General features: G+C 39.2%; 1 protein-coding gene across 3 annotated transcripts; it reads right to left on the bottom strand.

Annotated features, from left to right (window-relative positions):
- Nucleotides 1-3,241: 3,241 nt before the first annotated feature.
- On the bottom strand, nt 3,242-23,381 carry LOC310957388 (lysine-specific demethylase 4A-like). Of its 3 annotated transcripts, none has more exons than XM_083927930.1 (23): nt 23,243-23,381; nt 20,515-20,676; nt 19,939-20,114; nt 19,662-19,776; nt 19,316-19,509; nt 18,811-18,860; nt 18,615-18,718; nt 17,998-18,135; nt 17,581-17,801; nt 16,325-16,488; nt 15,517-16,178; nt 14,478-14,585; nt 14,160-14,277; nt 13,725-13,900; nt 13,134-13,347; nt 12,860-12,939; nt 11,043-11,098; nt 9,284-9,392; nt 8,149-8,340; nt 6,508-6,678; nt 5,878-5,997; nt 4,931-5,023; nt 3,242-4,800 (listed from the first exon to the last, which is right to left on the bottom strand). In XM_083927930.1, exons 2-23 carry the CDS (start codon nt 20,653-20,655, stop codon nt 4,663-4,665), a joined length of 3,540 nt encoding a protein of 1,179 aa, XP_083784056.1. In that variant the 5' UTR covers nt 20,656-20,676; nt 23,243-23,381; the 3' UTR covers nt 3,242-4,662. The 3 variants fall into 3 exon arrangements, with proteins under 3 accessions (XP_083784056.1, XP_083784058.1, XP_083784057.1); XM_083927932.1 differs by having other exon boundaries at nt 14,160-14,274; XM_083927931.1 differs by lacking the exon at nt 23,243-23,381 and adding an exon at nt 20,869-20,921.
- Between the last annotated feature and the right edge of the window lie 1,319 nt (nt 23,382-24,700).

Raw genomic sequence — 24,700 nt, 5'->3', positions numbered from 1 at the left:
GGATGTTTGTGCCACATTTGAAGACAATCCCTGAAGGCTTTCCTGAGATATCATGTTCACAAGAGGGATGAATGCTTAAACTGAAAACATAATGCCCCCGGACACGTCTGTATCCAGCTCGAAGGCATAAATGCCAACCAACAAAGGCTTGAAACCAAAGCAGGGGAACAACTGCTCTGAAGCGTCACTGCGGCTTTTCTTTCTCGTCAGGAGTGATTTAGAGGAAGTAACTGAGGGCAAAAGTATTACATGAAAGTGAAGATGGCAGGATGTCGGTTCTCATTCCTCACAGCCCACAAGTGAAAGACCACATTCAACCTGTCGACACACTTTTACCAGCCTTTAGCAGAATTTTAAGGTTAGACTAATGGAGGTTACGTCAAGAGAACTGAAATGGCACTCTTGGGGCATTTCCATAGTTTATATTGAAGCTCAGTCAGTCCAGAAATTCCCCAGAGGCAATTCAGTGAAATTTTAGAAAAGGTCAGCTTGATTCCCTCAATACTTTCTCAAAGAACATTTTACCTCCTCAGTGCACACAAAGCATTTATGATCCGAACTCCCAACCATGTGCCCGTGGGTAACCTCAATCAGGAAGGAAAACTGTTGCTCTTCCAGGCCCTGTGTCGAGACACATGTGCTGGATATGTAAGCGTTGCACATGCCAGACCTAGTCAAGGGTGGGGATTAGGGTGAATCCTAATTTTAAAAATCAACTCTGAATTTTTCTAATCTTTGAAAAGCATATGTATGCACAGATTCTGTACGTACGACACAATATAATTGAATAAAATATCCAGATTAACCCCCTCATTATTTAGAATTTTTTAGAAAAGAACATACAAACACATAACTGGTTTATAACACACTTTGATGTAGTTGTAAGGGAAGTTTATCAAAAATCAAAAATGATTCTTTCTTAATAACCTTTTTTTATAACTCAATTCCTTCCACACTTCCCAACGTAGAAACTCCATTTAAACATCCATCCGTGCAGCTCAATTAGGACTTGCCAGAAACTTTGTTTACATAATTAATATACTCATAAATATGCAACATTTTCTGGGAAATGTGTCTGTGTATGTACAAATAAGACACTTTCAACTCGTATCTAGTCATTCACACACACATTCACATACAAGCTCCATTCAAACTTTAAAATGTTCCACATCTTTCATACATCATGGGTTTTATTTAACATTTAATTCCAATTCAAACATTCGACCTTCTTTGAAGCTTAGTAAAATGCTTCCTTTTCAGACGTTTACACTAATATGAGCATTATCATCATCATTTCTAGAACTGTTTGTAGTGTTTTGAAAACTGCTTTAGGATTAAAACTGTTTGCAATTTTGCAGACCTGGTTTAGGGTTTTGATACATGTGTTTCAGGTTTCAGTGACTGCATTTCTAGCGCCAATTTTACTGTTTAAATAATTATTTAAAAAAAACTGTTATCTTTCTTCTTCTTTTGGGGGAACGCTCCGTACCAACTAAATGTATGTAAATGTAAGTGCATCGGGGGCAGATCCATGACACGCTCCCATATAGACTTCAAGAGGCAAGCAATCAAGTAATGGAGTCCATAACTCATGTTAATGCTCTATATGTGCTCTGGTTTATACATTAGAGCACATTTTTTCAGGCAGTTCAATAGCCAGGTAGACTGCATACCAGTGGCTTGAAGAATACACTGTACTGTATACTGTACTGGCAGCTGACATAAGGGCAAAACTCATCCTCAACATGCAATGCCAACCTGTTTCATATCCACTAATAGTTGATATAAAACAGGCTCTTTATGGCGGTGTGTGAACGTGCGTCTGAATGATAAGATTAGAGACTGATTAGAGTGGTCGGAAGACTAGAAAGGCGCTAAGTACAAGTCCATTTGCCAAATAGTTATTGATTTTATTAGCTGTTGAGTCTCAAGTTTCCATTAATTATAGTCAGGTGACTGTAATAAAACTGCAGCTCTATTATATTTCTCAATGTCCATTAAAACTACTGTATACTATTCTGGGACCACAAGCAGGTTGTTTCTTTAATCAGTTTTGGCTTTCCTCCTAATAACTGTCATTATTATTGTAAATAAGGCTGGAAAATATCAGAATGGTCGAATTGAGGCACGTCGGCAGCTTAAAATAAGTTGGTGTAAGGATTGGCCTACTTCTCTGGGCTCTATATAGAGGCGAAAGAAGAGATTTAGTGGGAAAATACTTGCAGTTGAGCTGTTTTCCCAGTGACAGTTGGCGAAGGGGCTGTGATGTTTGCAATGCAAACAAGTTGAGTTGGTCACATCTGAACGATGTGTGGACTGTTGGGATATTAAATCAAACGCCTTGCCAAAAATAATCTGAACATTTGAATTGCAAAACATGCAAACCTAACCCTTTCTGAGATTACTACCTTTTCCTAATTAAACTGCTACGTAAAACAGTTTTAAATCATGACAAGGATGGAGCAAGTGTATCTGATAAGAGTACCTGACCTCTAAATTACCAAGGCATCTCATCACTTATGCCCTTTTTTCCTGTACCTTAGGGATGAGATCTAAGCAAACTCAAGAGTCATAATGACCAAAGTTGCCAACTGTTGCATTTGGTTGGAGATCGCTTTCATTATTGTATGACCTCGGCTTTTCCGTGTTATCAGACTCATAAGGTCGTGAAGTTTCCAAGAACAGACATTTTCACCACAACTGAAACTTTAGGCTGGTTTTAGTGGAACCCCTTGGCTATAATGTTTTGACGAGTGAGCAACCATCAAGGTATTAGTGTGAAAAAGTGTCTGAAATATTTTGATGCAACACAGCTGTAATAAATCGGACATGTCCAACAGCCTGGAGCTTGTACTGGTTGTAAAGAGTGCAGTGATACAGGGAGCCATCCATCTAATCAAATTCCAGCAGCAGTCTCCACCTCACAAGACTCGTCCTGCTTTGGCACAGCTGCAGGCTCTCTGGCTGAGACATCCAACGGCACTAGTTCAAAGACATGAGAAAGGAAAAAAAAAATGCAGATGACAGCCTGCTGCCAAACTGAACCGGTTGTGATAGAAAGACGGTCTGAATCTAAGCACTTTGATCTGCTCATTTCTAAGTGTGGTACATGCAGATTAAGTGACTTTTACATTGTTTTTCTTAGTCCAAACTTTACTCAAACAGTTGATGTTTACAAAGTGTACAGATTTGATGCTTGGCCTTGGACATAGACCCAAATGAAACCTAATAACACAACAGTAGCCATGAATCCAGCTAAAACGGTGTCTGCACACCCAATCCTTCGGAGAACACTTTTCTCTAAACAGAAGGTAGATGCAAACGGAACATGAACATGAAAAGAAAACCTGCCCAAGTCTGAAAAGTATTCTCTTAATGCTTTTTTTGTTTATTTGGGATCAAACTAGAACCTGGTTACAATGTTCACCTCTAGAGCTAGCTTTTATCAGAAAAAAAATCTAATCTTGGTGGGAGGCCATGGGTCAACAAAATGGTATATGTCCTGCGGCAGGAGGTAAAAATAAGTGCTTTTTGCTTAGAGAGGGGATTTGAGTCAGATTGGCATTCACTCCTTCCACTCCGTGTACAGGGGTGTCTCAAAATTTTAACATGTCTGAAAACCCATCAATATAATAAATATAAATACATCTTAGGTTTTCTTCAGATTTTGAAAAGGACATGACAAAAATAGCTTTTTTCTTAAACGCAATTCACTCGCATAAATAAAGTGTACTAATAACATTAATTACAATCGTTTTTTAATAAACCCTTAGCTTTAGAAAAACTGAAGTATGCATGGCCCTTTGAAATGTAAGGCTTGGGCCTTTAAAACATGTCTAGTTTTCTTCCATCTTCACAGTAGATGCACATTGACACACCGATGAGAATTAATACTTCTAAACCATTTCATGCAATGCATGGACTCATAAGTACAATCTAAAGATGTGCCAAAAGGTGACCATTAGATATTATTTCATGTCTTTGGGGTCACGACTTAAAACATTTCTTGATGAATCGTTTTTCTTGATGAATTGTTTTTGTAGTCTACAGTTGATTGGCTTAAAGTTTACAGTTCTGCCTTCATTAAACTTCATGAGTGGAAAAACTGGCCCAAGATAATGCTTCCTTAAAAAACCGGAGCACAACGTTTCTTCACTGCAAAAATATTATGATAAATTATTTTGAAAAAAACATAAGTCTGTAAGTCAAGAGAAGAAGGTCATTTATAGAAGAAATGTCACTAAAACCATTGTATAATGGGTAAAGTTATTTTGACAGATGCTTGATGTGGTGGTAGAAAAAAAATTGCCCCAGTTTGATATTTAATAATTAATTGATGGCTTCTTCCTGAGAAAAAGAAAATAATAATGTAATGGAAAAAAAAGAGATCTACAGAGGGCAATACGAAACGCAAGTCAAAGAATATTATTCAATGCACACAAAAATCGTTTAAAGTCCCAGCCGTAGTTTATAAATATGTAGCCCTAACAGGCCGTGGAAGAAGAAGGAGGAGGTGGGGGTCGTTCCTATGAGCAGTAGCCAGAGAAAGAGAGAGAAGCCAGACCCAGAAACACAGTTCTGGAGCTGCGTCTCTGCAGTGAGTCGATGATGTGGAGGACGAGGGGTGAAAAGCAGGAGGAGAGGAAAAACCGTGAATGGTCTTCACTCCATGATGGCTCGGTAAATGACGGGCTCGATGTAGTCCTCTCTGTATCGAGAGTTGATGACTCGTTGCCTTTTGGAGTTCTGTTTGACGTCGTTCTGCGAGAAGAGCTCGAAGCGCATGTCTGACGCCACCGACTGAGAACCAAACATCAGATATAGAAATCAGTATTTTGCTACAGATCTTAAACTTAGAAAAAGTTTTCACGTAAAAACATGTTTCTCAGCATAAAATGTGCAGGTTCTTCTGATAAAATATGTAAATTACCAGTTTTGACTTGACTCGTTTGGGCAGATTCTCATCAAGAGTGTAGATGTCTTCTCGCTTGACACTGATTTGTGCGCCATCCTCAAACTCCACCTGAACACACACAACAAGCATGTAGTACTGTAAGTCAAACCACTTATATAAATATAGCGTACATTATAAAAATGACTTTCACCCTCGTGTATTTTCATGAATGCAGCTTTTAATAATTACTTCATAAAGTGTTGCACAGATTAAATATCTTTATAGGCTGACCCACAAAAATCGTGATGTATCCATTAGACTTTATATAATTATTTTGTCTTGACACATTTTGAAGCATAAATGCAATCACCAGAAGTAAAAAGCTAATGTTTTTAAACAGACAACACTAGGCGCATGACTACAACAGTCTCATTCAGCCACATGTTATCGACTACCTTTCTTAAGACACGTACAAGCTTTAAAATGTATGGGTGGGGTTTTCACTGACAGACATCTTACCAAAAAACTATTAAAAAAAAAGAATATTGACTGAAGTGCAAAAATGCTCACTCATTTCTGGGTTTTAGGACATTCCTGCAGCAGTCTATTACAAAGAATTTAAGCACTTTACTCACATGCGGCAACATGCTTTAAAGAAGCGTTAAAATGGGTAGTAAAACAGTAATATGCAGGCTGCTGTGAGACTGTTCTGTCATTATTTCTCCCTAACAAACATGAGCTTGACCAGACGCCGCATAATTAGGCCAACCACATAAAAGCCTTCCGCTTTAAGATATCACATATTGATGAGCAAGCTTATCTTTTTTTAATGAGTCCCAACATTTTTACTTTTCACCTCACAAGACCAGCCACATGTTAAAGGTGAGAATATGGTGTGATGGTGAAAAACGGAACAATCCCTTTGGATACAGTCTGTGCATGTCAGTGGGACAGAAACAGAGACACTCAAGAGCAGGCTTTACCAGGTACATGGGGATAGAGTGCGCCTTCTTAAACTTGGCTCCATATATCAACCCGTCTGTCCATCGCACTTGAACAACATCCCCTTCGGCAGGTGGACCAAGCCGGACGCAGTCACGGTTCTGAAAAGAGAGTGAACGGTGAACTCTGGCTGTGTATCAAGATGAGGAAACTTCAATCAATTATATCAGCTTATAAATGTAAAAGGTCCCCAATTTTGCTCATTTTCAGGTTCATACTTGTACTTTGGGTTTCTACAAGAACACGTTTACTTGCTTTAATGTTTAAACAAACACATTTCTCTCATAGCGTCTGTCTAATATACCCATATTCATCTGTGTCTCTTTAAGCCCCTGAAAAAGTAGTTCGCATTAGCATTAGTGACACTTTCTACCTAAATGTTGTATAGTTGTGACATCACAAATGTACAGAAGTCCTGGGGGCTCGTTTAAAAGGCATAGTTTCTGAACACGGGCTGTGTGCATTTCTCTGTGGATTGAGTGTTTTGGTCCTTACACAGTATTTTTCAAGACTCAAAAATCTCACCTTTAAGTCTCATTAAGTGTACGTGTGAGTTTGTGCACTTCATCCTTTAACATAAGTACAAAATGATTGGAAGCAATGCCATTTACCTCAATGTCCTCTGGGAACAGGTTGTCACTGTAGGAGCCGTCATCAAACACAACCTCGTAGAAGGTGGCTGTGGTCAGTTCCACCACATCGCTGTGGTAGTAACGGGCATTCCTGTATTTAGAGATCACTCTCTGTCCCACTGTCAGCTCACGCATGGAAGACTCTTTACGCTAGGGGACAGAAACTGAGCGTTACTCATAAAAGCTTATCACTCCACAGCCCTAACACATAAAAGATAAGTGATTATAGTGCAAAATAAACAACACGAGTCCCTAAAGATAAGCCGGTCTCATGTAATGACTAAAACAATATTTGGTTAGTTATGTGTACCCAATACATGATACTGCTCTGAGCTTCATGGTGCAGCAGACATTTGAAAAGTACAAGTGAGGTATCACACAAACAAGCCCAGACGTGTAGTCACATAGCTCAATACAGCACGAGCAAGAAGAAGAAACCTTTGCAGTAAGTTAATTTGCATGCACATCTCTTGACAGGACCAAACAGATGTCTGTCTACCCCAATTAGTGAATCGAAGCAGCATGAACATGTATAAAAGTAAGAATTCCCTGTGGTAGTTTGAGAGTTGAGGGTAAAAGAAGTCTTCAAACTATTACTGTGCTGCACGGCTGACTAAACCTGTGCTGGAAGTTACTGTGCAAGGCTAATTAGTTTGTCTTCACAAACATCCTCTTTGCCAAAAATCTACAATAACACACCAAGATCTGAGAAACAAGTAAGTTGCATTTATCAATCTTATGAGATAGGGAAAAAAATGTATATTCAACTTAAAATCTGATTGAGAATAAGTTTGTTATACTGCATGTCACATTCTGGAAAGCACAAAAATAAATAACAGTTCTTAACAGTAGTCTAACAAGCTTCAGTTATAACAGTAAAATTGATTTAACTGTTGGGATAGACACACCTGGAAAATGGAAATTAATTGAGCAGTGGGAGTAACTGTTGGTATTATAATCTCATTGCATGATCAACAAAACCGCTGACATACTTCAAGTGTCTGGAATCTGATCCCTAGAAGATGCAACACACTCAAGCTCGGTCAGACACAATTATATAAAGCTTATATATAATTGCTGATTAAGCAACCTTCAGACAGTAAAAATCATCAAACTCCTATTCCATGGAAGAAGACTAAAATGAGGAACTGACTCTTAAAGCTGCAGAAGCTAAAAAGCCAGAACATGAAGCTGAGTGAGACCTCTTCCTGCAACTCTCTCCTCTCTGTCCTGAGTCAATAGGATCTCTCTCTCTCTCTCTCTCTCTCTAAACTGCCTACCTCAGGTTAAAGGTTTTTTTTTTTTTTTTTTTTCAACATTGGTGTCATTTGTGGAATAGAAACATTCAGAAGGCAATTAAAACTATTTTTTTCAGCATAAAATCCACTCTTAAACTCCACTCTTAAACAAACCTAATCCAAGCTAAGCAGTGAGATCAGACACAGAGTGACAAGTAAGTGTGTATCATGTGATTGGATTTTTGTAAGCAAGCAATACTCCAACTAACAATTTTTCCTCAAAATAAAAACAACCCAAAATCTAACCACAGTATTGCAAGATAATAATAAGATAAAAAGATAATTCATTACTACTAGCCTGACAGTGTTTCCATTAAGTTACCTCAGGCAGGATGGGTGATTTGTGTCTGTGGCAGGTGATGAAGACTATGAACGGCCAGTCATCTGGGTGCATGTGGATACCAGCTGCCTGAGCACAGGTGGGGTGAAACGCTGTTGAGCAGCGCCCGTGGGAGCACTGGACACAGCAGCCATTAACCTCCCTCTTCATCCGTTTCCTGCAGTATGCACACTTCTACCAGGGCGACAAAGACAAGCGTGGAGGGGGAATAGCGGTCAAGGGGAAAAGGTACAAGTGGCATGTTAAAGCAAAGGAAGTACAAGGGAAGGAAACGAAGGAAAAGGAAACAAGCCGAGAGGGGAGGATGAGAGGGAGAAAGATTAAAAAAGTTATCAAAGGGAGTAGATGGCAGGCAGACCCAGACACGAACTGTAACATAGGTACGTTAAAAGGGAAATTACACAACTTCCTTTTTATCATTTTAATGGGGTTCTGACATCATATGTACTTATTTAGAAGTAAATTCAGTGAGATCCAGACCTATAACAATGGAGACAAGGCCATCCATTGTGAACAAAGTCTAGCATTATGGTCAGACTGTATGTGACTCATACACAGGCAAATAATGTCTGCCTTTCGCATTATTCATTGTATATTATTTCCATGTCTTTTTTAATCAAATGTGGGCAGAATGCCACAGTTCCATTACAGGGTTGAGACATCATTCATTATTTAGAAAGATACAGGGGCCAGACCGAGAAGTGAAACTGAGTAAGGACAGCAAACAGGCAGAACAGCACTGTCACTATGGTGAAATGAGTTTTCCTCAGTGGCAACCACAAACAGATGTCATCGGAATACAACTGCATGCCCATTGAACCTGAATGGTCTGTGATATGCGTTTACAGGTGCGGGAGTATGAAGATTAATTATGGAACGGTGCCAAACCAACTTGCGAGAATGGAGATAGCTGCCATTTTAAAATAAAAACATAGTATGTGTGGATTTAACCTTGGAAAAACTCATCAAAGAACAACAGTTTGATTCCTGCATTCTGGCACATCAGATCAACATGTGTTCCCTTAATGCCTACGGCTAAAAAACAAGCCTCCTCATCTAAACTGCTGCCGTTAGAACAAAACGTACAGCAGACTGCTGTGACTGTAGTTAGTCTTACCAGTTTGAACCGAGGCTGGGGGATTGCAGAGAGGTCAATGGGTCGTCGCTCAGTGATGTTGACAAAGCGAGCTTCCAGCACAGTGATGGCACACAGCACATGAACCCACCTGTGTGAAAAACAAACATGAAGGAGATTTAGGACTAACAACTCAATGTCGAGGGTGCAATGTTTCTAGAAATGTAAGAGCATGTATTAAGCAATGTGGTTACACAATTTAACAAGTAAACATGTTGGGACTATAATTTTATGTCTACATATGGGATTACTATGACTACATTCATTTATATAATGCACTTTCCTAAATACAAGAACAAAACAAACAATATTTGACTGTGATAAATTCATTCATTCATTTATCTTCAACCGCTTGTCCCCGTCGGGGTCGCGGGGGGCTGGAGCCGATCCCAGCTGACATATTTAAGAATGACATTATTGACAAATCCTAACGTTTAAGATTGTGTTCAGTAAAACACTCATGAATAAATATGAAAAATAACCAAATACAACACTACGCTATTTGAACAGACCAGGTTTTAACTTGAGCATAAAAGATTAGATCTCTCATCTCACAGTCCCTCACCCTCAGCCGTGGGCGTGTTTGCTCAGATGACATAGAGAGCCATCTCTGAGCAAACTTCATATGCAAACAATGCAGAAAAAAAAAGCTACCAAGCGGATCATAAGCAGACAGTACTTTTTTTTTCACTTGTGTTTAAAAAACAAAGTGGTATAGAAGCGTCGTTTAAAAATTCACAAGTTTACAAGTGATTAGATGAATTACATTCAACATCCAGCACATTTAAACAAATGTTTATTATGGTCCAGGCTGTTGTAACACATTCATCAAAGGGGATACTAATTGATAAATGAATGATATAGTGGTTTAGAAAATAGGAAGACAGGGAGTCCCACATGGGCATAAGTCATTCGAGAAAGCTGGTTTATAGGAAACGTTGCTTCTGTCTAAACGCATTTCCTGCCATTTAAACTGACATTCACTAACTGTGCCCCTACTGATAACGTGTAACCACAGGCCAAGGGTGTGTAACAGCTGCATGCCCAAACATCTGTGTGTTTGAATTTTAAAAAATGCATTTAGCTCGAGGGGGTTGATCAACCAGATAGAGAGGGAACAGTGGGGGAACCGTGAGATATCTCTAAACCAACCAGTTTGACTTTGTCTGGGCTGTTTTGTAAATAATCCATCCTTCAGGCGTACTTTTTCTTTCACAAGTTTGACTACGTCCATGTAGACATTAGAATTCAAAAGGAACATGAACCTTTATTAGAAAATAAACTGTGGCACTGGGTAAGCCGAAAAGGGGTGTTCTACAGTCTACAACTTGAGATCTTTAGGAAGAAACAAAGTCACTTTAACATCCTAGAAACCACTCCATCATTAGTGGTGCCCTTATGCTGCACTAGTGGGGGTAACTAAGAAGTCCAACCAACAACCTCCTGACTGCCTGTCCCATAAAACCAAACTCCATTCCTCCCCACAACTAACAGTCCTTTGGTTACCACATAAGAGTGACCCATCAATCTATAATGTTCAGCAAATCTACATTTGATCCTACGACATAATTTCATTGCACATTCAAATACCCAATCTTAAATGTTTCGGTTGTAAATTAGGGGCCAGCTCGGGTGACGTGTATGATACACCTTCATAGTTGGGTATTTCCTGTAATACAGCTTCTGATCCACACATTACAGCTCTAATAGTGGAGCACTGTTGTCTGCTGGTATGACTTACTTGTTGTTGTTGGCTCTCTGGAGGGCGCCGCCTCTCAAGGAACACAGACAGCAGTTCTGGAGGAAGAAACACACAACAACGTATTGTTTTAAAAAACATTCACTCTGTAAGCCGACACCTTTATCTTCAATACATCCTGTTTCCTCATGTGTGATTAGAAGATATTCTGCTCAAGCTTAAACTGGGGGGATAACCCATTCTCCTCTACTGGATCACATGGATGGGAATCAGCTATATAAAGCTCAATCTATTGTTAATCCTTTGTTTTTCACAAATCCACACCTGAACCTGGTATGGCAGCCCTTTCTTTTAATCCATTGAAAAAGTAGGACAGTGTGAGTAACTGAACTGTAGATATAAATAATAAATTAACAGAAGCCGACAGGTTCAGTAAGGACAAAACTGCCAGGGAGTGAGGTGAACAGACCGGTTCTGGATTAACAACCATCACTCCGCCTCAGCATTTTTCAAGTTCACCCCACCTCCAAAGCGCTGCTGTTGATTGACAGTTTCCAATGCTGTAAATCATGTTCAAACAATCCTGCCTCAACAGTTGGGCAATTTGTTAGTGTCTACGTTTCTGATTTGTACTCCTTGGTCAAGATTCTGTACTTTATCTGTAAATCAATTTGCACATTGTAAATTGTTGTACATTGTTGTTCTATTTTAACTTGTCATTTTAAACTGTCTTCTTATCATGTAATGCTTCTATGACGTGTGCTGCTGCCCTCTTGGCCAGGTCACTCTTGTGAAAGAGATCCTGATCTCAATGGGTTATTTATCTGGTTAAATAAATGTTAAATTAAAAGAAACAGCCCCAGTCTAAAACCACTTTCTTCACCGATATTACACAAACCACTATGGAGAAAATATACAGCATTCTATGTTCTAACATTTCAATAAAATAAATGAATATAGTTCTTTATAAACCTATGAAAAGGAAAAATGAGAATCCTTCCTCCTCCTTAATAAAAGGCACTATGTGAAGCCAAAGTCACAATAAACGTGTGTGGCATTGCCCACTGGTGGTCAAAGGTGTTTGTGCTAAAGTCGGGCCACATTCTCAGCATGTTTCACAACAATCCATTGTTCTGAGAAGACAGGAATGCTGAAAGCTACGGAAATTTAAAGATACATTTCACAAACAATGTTGGGAAAACAAATTCCTCAAACAATTACACACAAAGGGAAGACTCTCACTGTCTCAGAACCAAGGAAGCGGGAGCATACAGAGACAGGTTTATATCAGTGGGACATAAGTGTGTGGTTGTCAATTGTATTCAACTTTTAGTTCAGTAAAGGGACATTATAGTGCCCATGCAGTACATTTTTGGTTGATGTACTTAGAAGTGCAGTAAAACAAAGATATCATTAATTCACTTAAGAAAAATTCAATTTTCTGCATGGGATCGTTAAAGTTGATATTATGTTATTACATACTGGTGACAGTGACAGTCAACCTTAAGCACTGATCTGTCATCTGAGGAAGAGAGCCTTTCTTCAATATTCAAGTCGTAATGTTGCTCCATGTGGTTTTCATTCGAAGCTGTTCTGAGAGCTGGATACTCAACACATGTAAGGCCAGTGCGTGAAATTTCTCAATCTTATTACTGATGCATGAATAAAAATCGATGTGGTCAAATTTCTCTCATCTTTTCCAACTGTGCTTACTGCTGATCATAATCTGGTCTTCCTGACCAGTCAAGGATACAACAACTCTGTAGCTGTATTTTTGAGATTTGTCTGTTATCAGTATGACGAGCCATTCAAATAATTTAAATCAAAATAACGACTACTAGCTAGTCCATTAAACTGACCTCGGTGAGGGCATCCACCTCACAGCGGGAGCACAGCCAGTCGTCTAGCTCTGCTTCATCCCCAGACACGCCATAGCAACCTGAACAGAACATGTCACACATTCAAATGCTTCATTTCTCAGTATGGTTGTTGTGGGGGGGGGGGGGGATAAAATTTAAAAAGCCATCTGGCTGTAGTATGACCAAGCCAGACAACACCAAAATAAAACATTACTGGAAAAGACAAATGAGCAAATAAAACTTAAATACCACATCATTCAGAAGAGGTGCTTACTGGTATGTACGCGGACGCAGCACTGGGAACAGCTGACCAGCCGGCTGGTCCCGTCCTCTGCTACATGAGGGTTAGACAGCTGTCCCTCCCCATTATCATTTGGCCTATTAGATTGGGTGTTGAAACACATTTCAGGGATAAGTGGCTTGGACCACTGGCGGCCCCCTGGACGGTTCACCACTGTCATGCTGGAACTCACACTACTGGAATCAGACTTGAGGGTAGAAGAAAAACAGGTATATGAATATTTAATGGATCCAAGAAGATAGAACTGGCTCAGACATATTATGCCACAATCATATTTTTAACAAGCCAAAACTTTTAGTAAAGCATTAAAAAAGACATCTCTGTTCAACTTGAGTTTTAAAATCATCCAAAAGTTTGTATTCTCTGGTCACAACACGGAGAAATCATTGCACAACAGTCCATTGCACCATTTTCCTCTGAAATGCCTAAACCTATCCTGCTTCAGAGGTAGATTGCCATAAATTACATTTATGGAGTGCTTAACATAATGCAAAATGATGGTAACAAAAACATTAAATAAACAGAACTAACTTCATAACAACATAACATGCTTGTAGTTGTCACCTGATGGTAAGTGTGGAAGAGCAGGCAGATGGAGCAGTAGGGGGCCTTCTGGCCCATGCTCTTATTGTACTTTATTTCTGCTTCAGGGTTATATGGCCGACACTGCCACAGCTGGGTTAGAGGCTTTGCCCACTCCTCTTTCTCCTCTTGCTCAAAATCCACATCTATGTACTCGTCTAAAGATAGAATGATGGGATGAAGGACAGAGTTTTGCGTGTGAATGGAGGAGGATGATGGCGTTAGGATTTTGAAAAATGAGGTGAGAGAAAGAGAGATTTAAGCGAATAAGTGAAATAAAGGTAATAGAAATAGAATAACATGGGTATAAAAGGTAATTTAATAAAGACCTGGTATTATTGCTGAAAATATGATGTTTGGTAAACTGGATACACCCAACATACTACATTATGCAGATGAACTTAATAACGCGCTTACCATCGTCACTGTGCACCTCCCTGATGAGAGGGTGATGACGGGGCAGACTGAGGAGCTGTGCTTGCTGCTGCTGCTTCTTCACAACTGACTTGCAGTACGACTGCTCTTCTGACACCTGCTGGAGCAAGAAGAGTATAGCAAGACAAAACTTCAAAACAGAGATTTTACTGTATCTGTAGCAATGAAAATACCATAATTTGAAATAAGGTCTCAATCATGAGGCATATTGGGAGCTCTGTACTGGTATGCATTCATTTCAACATAAACATCAGGTCCAAAGATCCTCTGAGAACTTGGCCACAGCTAGAAACTACTTACCTGATGATTCTTAGCGATCACCTTCGCCTCATTCTGGATCGGTTTCCTGACAGGAATGGTTTCATTCAGGATGATAGTGCCTGTTTCAACCATGGGGGATTGCTTAATCTGTAGTTTAAAAAGCACAAATTAGATTTAACATTCAGGGTACAACAATGCCTGATAAAGTGTATTATTTCCCCAGGAGAGGGCTAGGTATCGTTTGAATCATCTCGGTTCCAGTACCTTGAATTCAATACCAAAATACTTATTTGGATACTTTCTGTGAATAAAACGCTCATAATCTAATGCGTAGACCAACTTTGTTCAAATAGGACTTAATATAACATGGAAAATACAACTCTTTGTGCATTTAGTTAATTTATGAACTAATCTATCCTAATAATGTCTACTAGTGTAATGAGTAAATACTCCGGTGTGTGTGCGTCAGGGAAACAGCAGAGCTGAAAATGATGACGTTCATCACTTGGGGCGCCGCTTAGATGAATGCAAAACACAAACCAAAAAATCTATGTGGATCTGTTTAACCTCAGGGCCTATGGATACCATTACTAAACCAGAGTTTTTCGATATCCAGTAGAACCAACACCGGTCAGGTTTGCGATACCTAGTCCTACCCACCGGAGAGATCACCAAGAACGGTTGTGTTGCTTAATTAGTAATAATGCTAAACTCAAAGAAAAGTATGCAAAAATCATGCAATGAAAATGCACCAGTACCGAGCCACCAAAAATTCTTGTTAATGCTTTTTTTTTACTTTAGTGCCAACATGCACAATAGTATTATGAAGCACAGACGTACTTTTAAATGTTCAGGAGAGACTATGAGCCATCTAGGATAATTTAGTGTTGACAGAAAAGACAATGCATGCAACGTAACCTGTGCTCAAACATGCGCGTGTCACAGTGTACAGAGAGCAACAATGATTAACATTTTAACGTTACATTTCACTTATTGCATCTTTTGGTGCAATAAGTGAAATGCGTTTTGTCTACGTACGTTCTATTAGAGAAATGCAAAAGTAAAAAGAAAGACAAACCTTTCGCTTGTCGTTCTTGGTGGCCTCCATCTGTGTTTCGCTAAACTCTATGAGTTGGGTGTGAGTCTGAGGAGAAGCAGACTGGCTGATTACCTCACATTCAGACGTCTCCTCTTCAGTCTGAGCCTCAGCAGGTATTGAAATTTCAGGCTTTTCCTCCTTTTGGTCCTGCTTCACAAGACTCTGTATTTCTGATTCATTTGGTGATGCTTTGGTAAGAATAATCTTGGATTCTGGCTGTGGCTCCATTATTTTACAGCTTGATGCCTCGGGCAAGGACTGAACCTGTGTGTGTGATGGAGTACAGGTTTTGTGCTGGAGATGACGGGGCTGATGCTCTCTGGCATAGCTGTGCACCTGAAGCTGTGTGTGAGGCTGCTGCTGCTTTTCTAGACTGTAGCTGTGAACTTGAAGAGCGTCTTTTGGACTCAGAGTCCTGTGGAAGAGCAGGCTGGCTACCCCCATTTTGCGAACAGGCTGAGCGGCGCCTTCTGAAACTGACAGATGTCCATTTCTGGGCTGGGACTGAGACGAGATTGCCGGAGCACGAGTCTTGGTATAATGTGGAGGACGGCCTACATCACTGGTACTTTGGGCCAAGCTCCTATGAAATGGATCCAATAAAGTGAGCTTGGTTGGTGTGACAACCAACTTTGGTGGGCCTGTAAATTAAATCAGAGGTCTCTGTTTAGGAAGCGAAAGTAAAAAAACGCACTTTGAACTGAAATTTCTATCACCATAAACCAACTGTTATTAGAAGGTTAGCTGTCCTGCAGGAAACTACAAGGCAATGCACAGGTGATAATACCTTTACTTCTTTTGCCATCTTGTGATGTAGTACGTGGAGGTATGAGGCTAAGCCTGGGACGCTTCCCATACTGCTGCACATCTTCATCTTCATCCTTGGGAACAACCTCCTCAGGAACCTCCAGACACACTCGGTGTCTCTTGGTCTCTATCCTCTGTGTAGCACTAAATACCAAAGAAGAAACACAAGGAACCGTTTTTCTTTTGCTGTAAAATAAAATCTTGACATTACTCATATGACTCAACAAAAACATAAATACTAGAATTAAACACAACACAGAAACTACAGCTTTAAAATAACTTAAGTGCTGAATTATTAGAGTGTCCTTTAGAAAGCCACTGCTCGAGTGGAGCTTTTCAGTGGCCAACAGAGAAGGCTGTGGTTGTACTGATCAGTCTAGGTGTTTAACTGTGTGCATGTGGAGCAGGGCATTAGCATAAACATGTAATTCTCGCTAATTAAAGGCAGTATTTGTTTTGTATGGAGTAATTAGTACTAATTTGCTCTGCTGGAATTGCATCCTTAATCTAATGTAACTGGCATTTAGAAAATTATATACTGGGTATTCTAGAGTAAGTATTTTCTAACAGGGTAAACAGCTTTTTTTCTAGATTATGGAATAACTAGCTTTCATGTACATTTCTTTACAAAGAAATACTGACATGGTCATAGGAATGACCGTCTTCAGTGGTGATGCACGGATTGCAGTCAATGTCCGCAAGCACCGCAATTAATTTGTAGATTGGGTAGCAGAGTTTAAAAAATAACATTTTGAATAACAGCGGATGGGTTGCAGGTGGCTGAAATAATACATCATTAAGGACAGAGCTGCTGTGTCCCCATTAAGACAGAGGGGTGGTGTGTGCGCACCAGGAACAGCAGCTTTCAGGGATTATTTCAGAAGCACAATGTTTAGTTGTGTATATATTGCAAAGATTGCGCTTCGGAACGTCCTCATGAACAGATGAACAGTGTTTTGCTTCCTTCTGGGGCACTATGCATGGTGAGAAAATAATGAATTTAGGTGGGTGGCGGGTGAATTATTTAAGAGTACACACGTACGAGCTCATCCATGCAGCTCTAGTCTCCAGTCACATGGTGTCTCTGGACTTCCCATGGCTGTCAAGCCCATGGGTGTTCCCAAGAGAAAGTAATTAATCACCCTAAGCATATACATAAACAAACATTTTACGGTATAATACATTTAAATAAAAGCATATACACACAGACATTATGTTCTGTAGTAAATGACCTACCTCTTCCGCTCTCCGTCCTCCCCACAGCACTCCATGGCGTTACTGTTGCTGGTGATGTCATTCAAGGACTCCCCCAGAAACTCCTTTGCCTCTGGGGTGGGCTGTGTGTGGTCAATAGGTGAAACATCTCGCCCTGCCAGCCACTGTTCATAGCGCTCTGGCTGGAATTTCTTCACAAATACATCCATTGAAATCTTCACCATGTCTTTACGGCACGAACACTAAAAGGGAAGAAGAGCAAAAAAGAATGTGATTCAAATGACAAACGTTACAGGTGATATTGTAGCATGGACATCTACAAACATACTGTATAGTCGATTATATTAATGTGTGCATTTACATTATTATTAGCAGGATAAAACACAATTCAAATTAGGTTGTGTATAGTTTTCTATGCCGTCATTTGGCAGTCCTCACCAAAACGGCTTGCTTGCCGTATTCTATCCATCTCTCTGTGGCAAAGTTGGTGGATTCTGCACAGTTGAAACCGTGGTTGAAACCAGCGTGATAGGCATATGGGAAAGTTACCATGAACTCACCAGCCTCCTGAGTAATCTTAGGGAAAGGTAAAAAAAAGAAATGAGTGGCTGCAGTATACACGTTTGGCTTGTTTTTCCATATTTTCTGAAACTGTCACTATACCCTGACAGCACAATGAGAAAGTTGAGCCAAAACCAAGCACCACCCACCTGCCGCCTGGCCAGACAGACTCTAATTTGACAGCTAAACGGTACATAAAAAATGTTTCTGAAAACATATGCAAGAAATAGGCAATACAGTAACAGAATCTTGATTCATATTTGATCAGTGCTGCCTTGTTTTACCGTGTGATCAGAGTTCACCAAAGTGGACTCTAGCAGATGCCATTAGGAGGGGACAGGGAGCAGAGGGTGGAGGTAGAGCGATATTAGTTTTTCACAGATTTTCTCATTGTGCTGTCAGGACAGTTTCAGCAAATATGTATTTTTTTGCAGAAAGTGGGGTATGAAGAATAGGCCCTCTGTTTGAAATCCAAATAAATACTCTATTCATACCTTTTCAAAAGGAATGCTGTACTTCTTCAGTATAGAGGGAGAGATGAGCGTCATCTTGTGCCTCAAAAAGGCCTCGCAATTCTGGGAACTACCAGGAAAGAACCCTAAAAGAAGAAAGAGCAGAAAGATGGAGTCTATGATAGCGAACAGCCTTGAACTGTATACATCTACAGAAAATACTGAGTTTGTTTCTTACCTTTAGCCAAACGCTCCAGTCTTTTCCCATGCTCTGGAGGAACACAGTACCTGCACACAATCAATTAAGTCTCCTTAGTTGCAGTAGACTGATATCATGCGGTTATATATATATACTATGCTGTGTGTTGTCAGAGTATTTTGAATTACTTCACTGAAAGAGCCAGAGACAAACTTTTCAACGCACATTATTTTAAACCGAAGATAGGATCCCCTGCAGCATTGATGCTGTAGTATCACTAATATGAAATAGGCAGCGTGCCTTTTCTGTGTGAAAGAGCCCATGTTTATGTTAATGACGCCCATTTGCAAGTGGTGGAGAAGATTTTGTATAGACATCTAGATCTAACAGCACATAGCCCTAACTACAATTCATCTGGGTTTCATACAGAAGTGGGAAATCAATATCAAAACATTTTTAGATTAATACAGCAATCGTATAAGAAGTTGAAGTAATTAAAAGCTTTATTTCTCAATCTGATCAGAGAAGGAAGTTGAGTCCTCACCACGATTTGGGCTCTCCAAAGTGCAAGTAGTTGATACTGTAGAGATCCATGTCCTCAGTGTGCCATGCAAAGGTGGTTTTCCACATGCCAAAATACAAGTAAGGTGTATTAACACCTTCAATAGTGATGCCGCTCTCACATTCAACTGTATCCAAAATGGTGTCCAGATGGCAAATGTTCCACTCTTTGACTCCCTGCAGGAAAGCAGATAATTTAAAATCAACAGATGGTACTTGAAGACCACAATGATCAGTGATGTTATCAGCATCCCCTATGTATTGGGTCAACAGGTAAATCAGAAAAACCCATCAAAATCAGCAGTCACACCCAAAAAATGTCAACTTACAGGGCTATATAGAGATCCATTAACATCTGCTCCATATATAGGAGGATTAAATGTCACATTCTTCCAGTACTTCCTTTCCAGCTCCTCAAAGTCATCATAATGTGGACTACAGAACCTATAAAAGGCATTAACAATAAGTTATTAGTACCAACACCATTAATTAACTTTCAACATCAATAGGTCAAAAATGCCGTTGACAGAAATTGTAGATGATATACATTTTCTGATAACAGAAGAAAAAAAAATGACTTGAATATCTTATTTCTGCACTTCTCACTTGTCACTGTTGGCCATCTTGCGAAACTCTTTCACGGTCATGGACTTCTTCTGAATGTTGTATTGTGTGAAAAGGCCTGACTGGCCGGTCACCACCTGCTGAATGGGTGCAGGGATCACCAAATTGTCTATGTCCTCATAAGAGGCTCTGGGCTTCCAGTCCTTCGGTGGGACAATCTTGGAGAGAAAAGTGGTCAGTGAGTTAGGATTATTAAGAAATCAGAATAACCTATGTGTTATCAAAATTATTCACCAGCGAAAAGTTAGAGGTATAAATGAATAACTTTTTCTGACAAGTTCAAGTTCAAAGTTTTATTTGTTACATTTGTAAAAAGAGCTGGTGTGAACATAATTATGTAAACAACAGATGGCCTCATCTAAATTATTTCATAGAAAAAACAGATTAACGACATAATTGTCTGACAGCCATGAGAAATGTGTCACTGTTGATCCTGCCATTGCTAGTTTTTAATTTACATTCACTCGCCATTTTCACTACCAATACATATGATCCCATATACACTACACAGGCTGTTAGTACGGCCTGTGTGAACATGTGCAGTGTGTCAGTACTCACTTTAGCCAGGCCTGCTTTATGTGCTCCCTGGGACTCGATGTATGCAATGTAGCGGCTGAAGTTCTTGAATTCCTCAGTAGTGGGGTAAAAAGTCATGATCCCTTTGGAACCATGGTTTTGAAAAACCACGTCTGACGCCATCCCGAAACTCAACAGCAGCTCCTGCAGATTGGAAATAGGCAATTTTAAGATGTGATATATTATCGTTTAAGTTTGGGTTGGAAATCAGCTGTTTCCTTAATAATTATTTACCCACAACCAGGCATCATCAACTGGACCTGATTCAACCTAGAAAACGAATATCTACAGTAATCAACACAATATTTAGCAGTAAATAGCCATAATAATATTAACCTGACTTGGCCAGATGGATTGATTCGCATAATTCTCATTTGCTCTGCATACCCATCTGGGAACTCTCGGTTGGAGATCTTTTGGAAAGAAGCGGAAATACTGGTTGCCGATTGGATGAATCATCTGTCTATCACAACCTAGGTTTGGGATAGGCAGGCCAAATCAACCTGTCCGATCAACGAAGCGTAAGACGTACTAACGGAGTGTAAAGGATATCTGCCATTTGTGTGACGTGAATTTATGGCTAAAAGACATAATTTCAGGTGCCCGGTCCATGTTCCAACAGAAGGATCCAATAGGAAAAAGTGAGCAAGCAGCTTGCTCGATAGCTGCACTCATCTCATCTGCGGAAGATGCCGTTGTTTACACTGAACAGACGCTTCTCGTTGCTTCACACTTCGAGCCGCCTCAAAACAAAGTCCAAGATGATGACTCCTGTAGGTGGTCATGGGCCCCTAGGCTACTGTTTTTTTGGGCCCCCACATTATAATTCATGCTTTATTAGAAAAAAAACCCCACTAGAACAGAAGAGTCCGCAACCTTAGCTCAGGTGAATTAAATCTCAATGTGAAATACTTTTATTTATCTTCTGTGCCTTAGTGGCAATATGTATATATTGTTCATGTTATTATTGTTATATATCCCTGTGTTTATATTGTTCATATTTTGTTCTATATTTTCTACAATTTATTGTTTTCTTAGTGATGCTATCATACTTATTATAATAATAATAATACAGGAATATCTTATCTTAACATTGAAAAATCCTGTCAATTTAGAAATAGTCTTTAGTAGATCTTGGTGCCACTGTTCTTTCAGTCGTTGTGCTTTTCTTTTTTGTGCTCTACTATCACATTTCCTTTCTAACATTTTGCCGCCGTACTGTGTAGTTACAGTAAGTGACGTATTGGATCAAGTTGAGAGAACGGACGCCGACAGGTATGCTACGTCCATTTTTTATAAAGTCTATGCTCAAAACCAACACTGATTGGTTCAGTAGATTGGAAAACCGTCTCCAAATATTCTCTGCTGCAAGTTACCAGACTGATCTGCGAGTAGAATACAATGGAGCTCAAAAGATCAGGATGGTCTCACAAGGCTATAATAATATAACATTAATGCTAAATTATTTTTCAGGATTTTCAAAACATGCTGCTTACAGTATTAACAATTCAAAATGCCAACCTGAGTGATAACTGATCAATACATCTCTAAGGGGGTTCAACTGTGTTGCATTTCCAGTTCCATTTTTGATATCACAAAAACAGGGATCCTACACCTTTACCAAAGTCAAATTCAAGCACTTTAACCATTTCAAGGTGCATTTTCATGATTTTCCAGCCCCTTACAGCTGTGAAAAACTACATGTTCGTATACAATACATTTATTATACTGGGTATTTCACTTGTTCATCACAATAAAATTGATGTTAATGTGGTATAAACAACCAATAGTATGTTTCGACGCGAAATAATCTGTTAATCGTCAAAAGTAATTTTTCATGCAAAAATGTCAGAAAACGCTGTTTTCAGTCTCTCAAATACGCCGATCTTCTTGTCTATGTTATAGTACACATTCATCCCTTATAGCATACCTTTCAAGGATGTTATATTCTTAACATCGATTGTTCTGAGTAGCAGAGAGTGCACAATATAACGTAATCGTGTCACTGTTGCATGCTACGTGTTTGTATGGGTTTCCTCGCCATGGCGGGGGACCTGCTGGCCTGGACGGGGCTGGAAAATGCTATAACCGCCGCTGATTGGATGAGCCCGCGTCTCTTTAATTCAGCCCAACCAGCTAACATTAGCTCCTTTTGCTAACTTCGCTAAAGAAACATGAGCTATAACGAATATACCGGTATGCAATGACACATATCTTAGCATTAGCCTGTCTGATAGCATAAACACACACTAACGTTAGTATCGAAGTCCCATTTTGTTCAGGTGGCGTACATTACCGTGCAGGTCAGCATATACTTCTTGGAGTGAACTTGCCATAGTTGGTATAATGTACGTTAGCACCGTGATGGGATGTGACTATTTCCTGCATTACAGTTAAACGTCATATCAGCGTTGCATTTGCACTCATTCGTCTGGTGTGCTATTAGCAAACTTAGCCTAGTCGTAACGTTCTCATAAGACTTTATAGGTTACACAAATTAAGCCATCTTATCCCAATAATAATTTAAGAGTCACGTTTGCAGACATTACAAAAAAAGTGAAACTATCATTCGCAAAGACAGTGATAAATATTCCAGGAAATAGACGACACCGGAACCGTTAGCCTCGACATTAGCAGTTCCGGCTAGTTTAGCCAACGGATTACCATCGTGGGTTAGTGCCGTAAGATTACTCGACATACAAACACTTACCACCTGCTCTCGGTTGATTCAGACGTTGTTCCTTTGTGTCGTAAACACTTCGTGATCAATAGAAGTAGCCGTTGTAATTATAAGAGGAAGAGCGCAGCTAGCTAACTTAGCCCCCTGTGAGCAGATCACTATCCTCCATTACCACTTCTACGCATGCACACGCAACTCGGATTCTGTTTACCACAACACGCATGGGACACGCTCAGCCAATCAGAGGGCAGCTCTGATGCCGCGTCATAAAACGGATTTTTTTTGTAATTACTGTAAATATTAACTATGCCCAATAAATTGAAAGAATTCATTAATAAATTGAAGCCTCCTGGATGAGAGGTGAAACGTCTTTCTAGACAAATAACCAAGTCCAGTCGCTTTTGACTGAAATTGCTTTGAGGATAACGATGACCTGGACAAATGCATAGGATTATACAACCTTGCACAATGTTTACTCATATTTATTTATTCAATACTATATTATTACAAAACAAACAAAACAAGAATAACTGCACTATATCATGTGAATATGTATATATGTCTATTTCTATTTCTTCCCTTTTTAAATTTAACTTTATTGCTTATTTTTGCTATTTTTTTATCTTTTATCTTATTTTATCTTATTTGTAATATGTTTCTGCTTGTAATATTATGTTGCTGCTGTGACAAACGAATTTCCCCGTCTGCGGGACATTAAAGGTTTTCTGATTCTGATTCTGATTCTGATTACCCCACCAATAAATTTGTTACAAAGTTTGCAGATGTGGACAACAAATGTGAATTTTGTGAGATTGGAGATGAAACTATTATGCATTTATGCTGTGAGTGTCAGTGTACTTTGGAGTTCTGGAAAAAAGTTGAAAGCTTTTTAGCAATCAGTACAAACACTTAATTAAATTGAATGCAAAAGACGTCATTACCTGCTATGAAAACCAAGATAAAACAATACAGTGGATTGATGTCAATTTACTAGTTCTTCAAGGGAAGCATCATATCCATAAAGCTAAATTCTCCAAATCTCGACCAAACTTTAATCCCTTCAAATTTAAATTTCGTAACTATTTTGAGTCTATCCAGATTATCAATGATAAGAAATGTAATTATACCACAGATAAGTTACATGACCTTTTTTAGAGATTTATAACAGAATAGCCCGCGTCTCCATTTAAGTTCTTTACATGTATCTATTGTTACTTTATTTATTGTCTTCTTTTTCTCTATGCTATTGAGTATTCTTATGTAATGTCGTTGTAGTTTAATGTGTATTGTTTTCTGAAAGGAGAACTGACTGTCTTTACACACTTATCTATCTTTGTCAAGAATGATGCCACACTGTTCTTATTGTACTATACTTGTTCAATTTGCAAATAAAGAATTAAAAAAAGACTGTAAATATTAACTGTATTATATTGCTCTTGAATATTATACTTATATTATTTAATGACTCTGTTTGTATATTGTTATTAA

This window comes from Echiichthys vipera (assembly GCF_963691815.1).
Source record: "Echiichthys vipera genome assembly, chromosome: 15".
In the NCBI taxonomy this organism is placed as follows: domain Eukaryota; kingdom Metazoa; phylum Chordata; class Actinopteri; order Perciformes; family Trachinidae; genus Echiichthys; species Echiichthys vipera.
The sequence above is the reverse complement of the archived record's forward strand: the minus strand, read 5'-3'. Positions and strand labels throughout refer to the sequence as shown.

Excerpts from the sequence above, each read along its gene's own strand:
- LOC310957388 (XM_083927930.1), bottom strand. The coding sequence starts at position 20,655 with ATGGCGTCAGACGTGGTTTTTCAAAACCATGGTTCCAAAGGGATCATG. Across the intron at positions 12,940-13,133 it reads CTGCGTCCGCGTACATACCA|GTTGCTATGGCGTGTCTGGG; the intron begins GTAAGCACCTCT and ends TGTTCTGTTCAG. Across the intron at positions 6,679-8,148 it reads AATCACCCATCCTGCCTGAG|CGTAAAGAGTCTTCCATGCG; the intron begins GTAACTTAATGG and ends TCTGTCCCCTAG.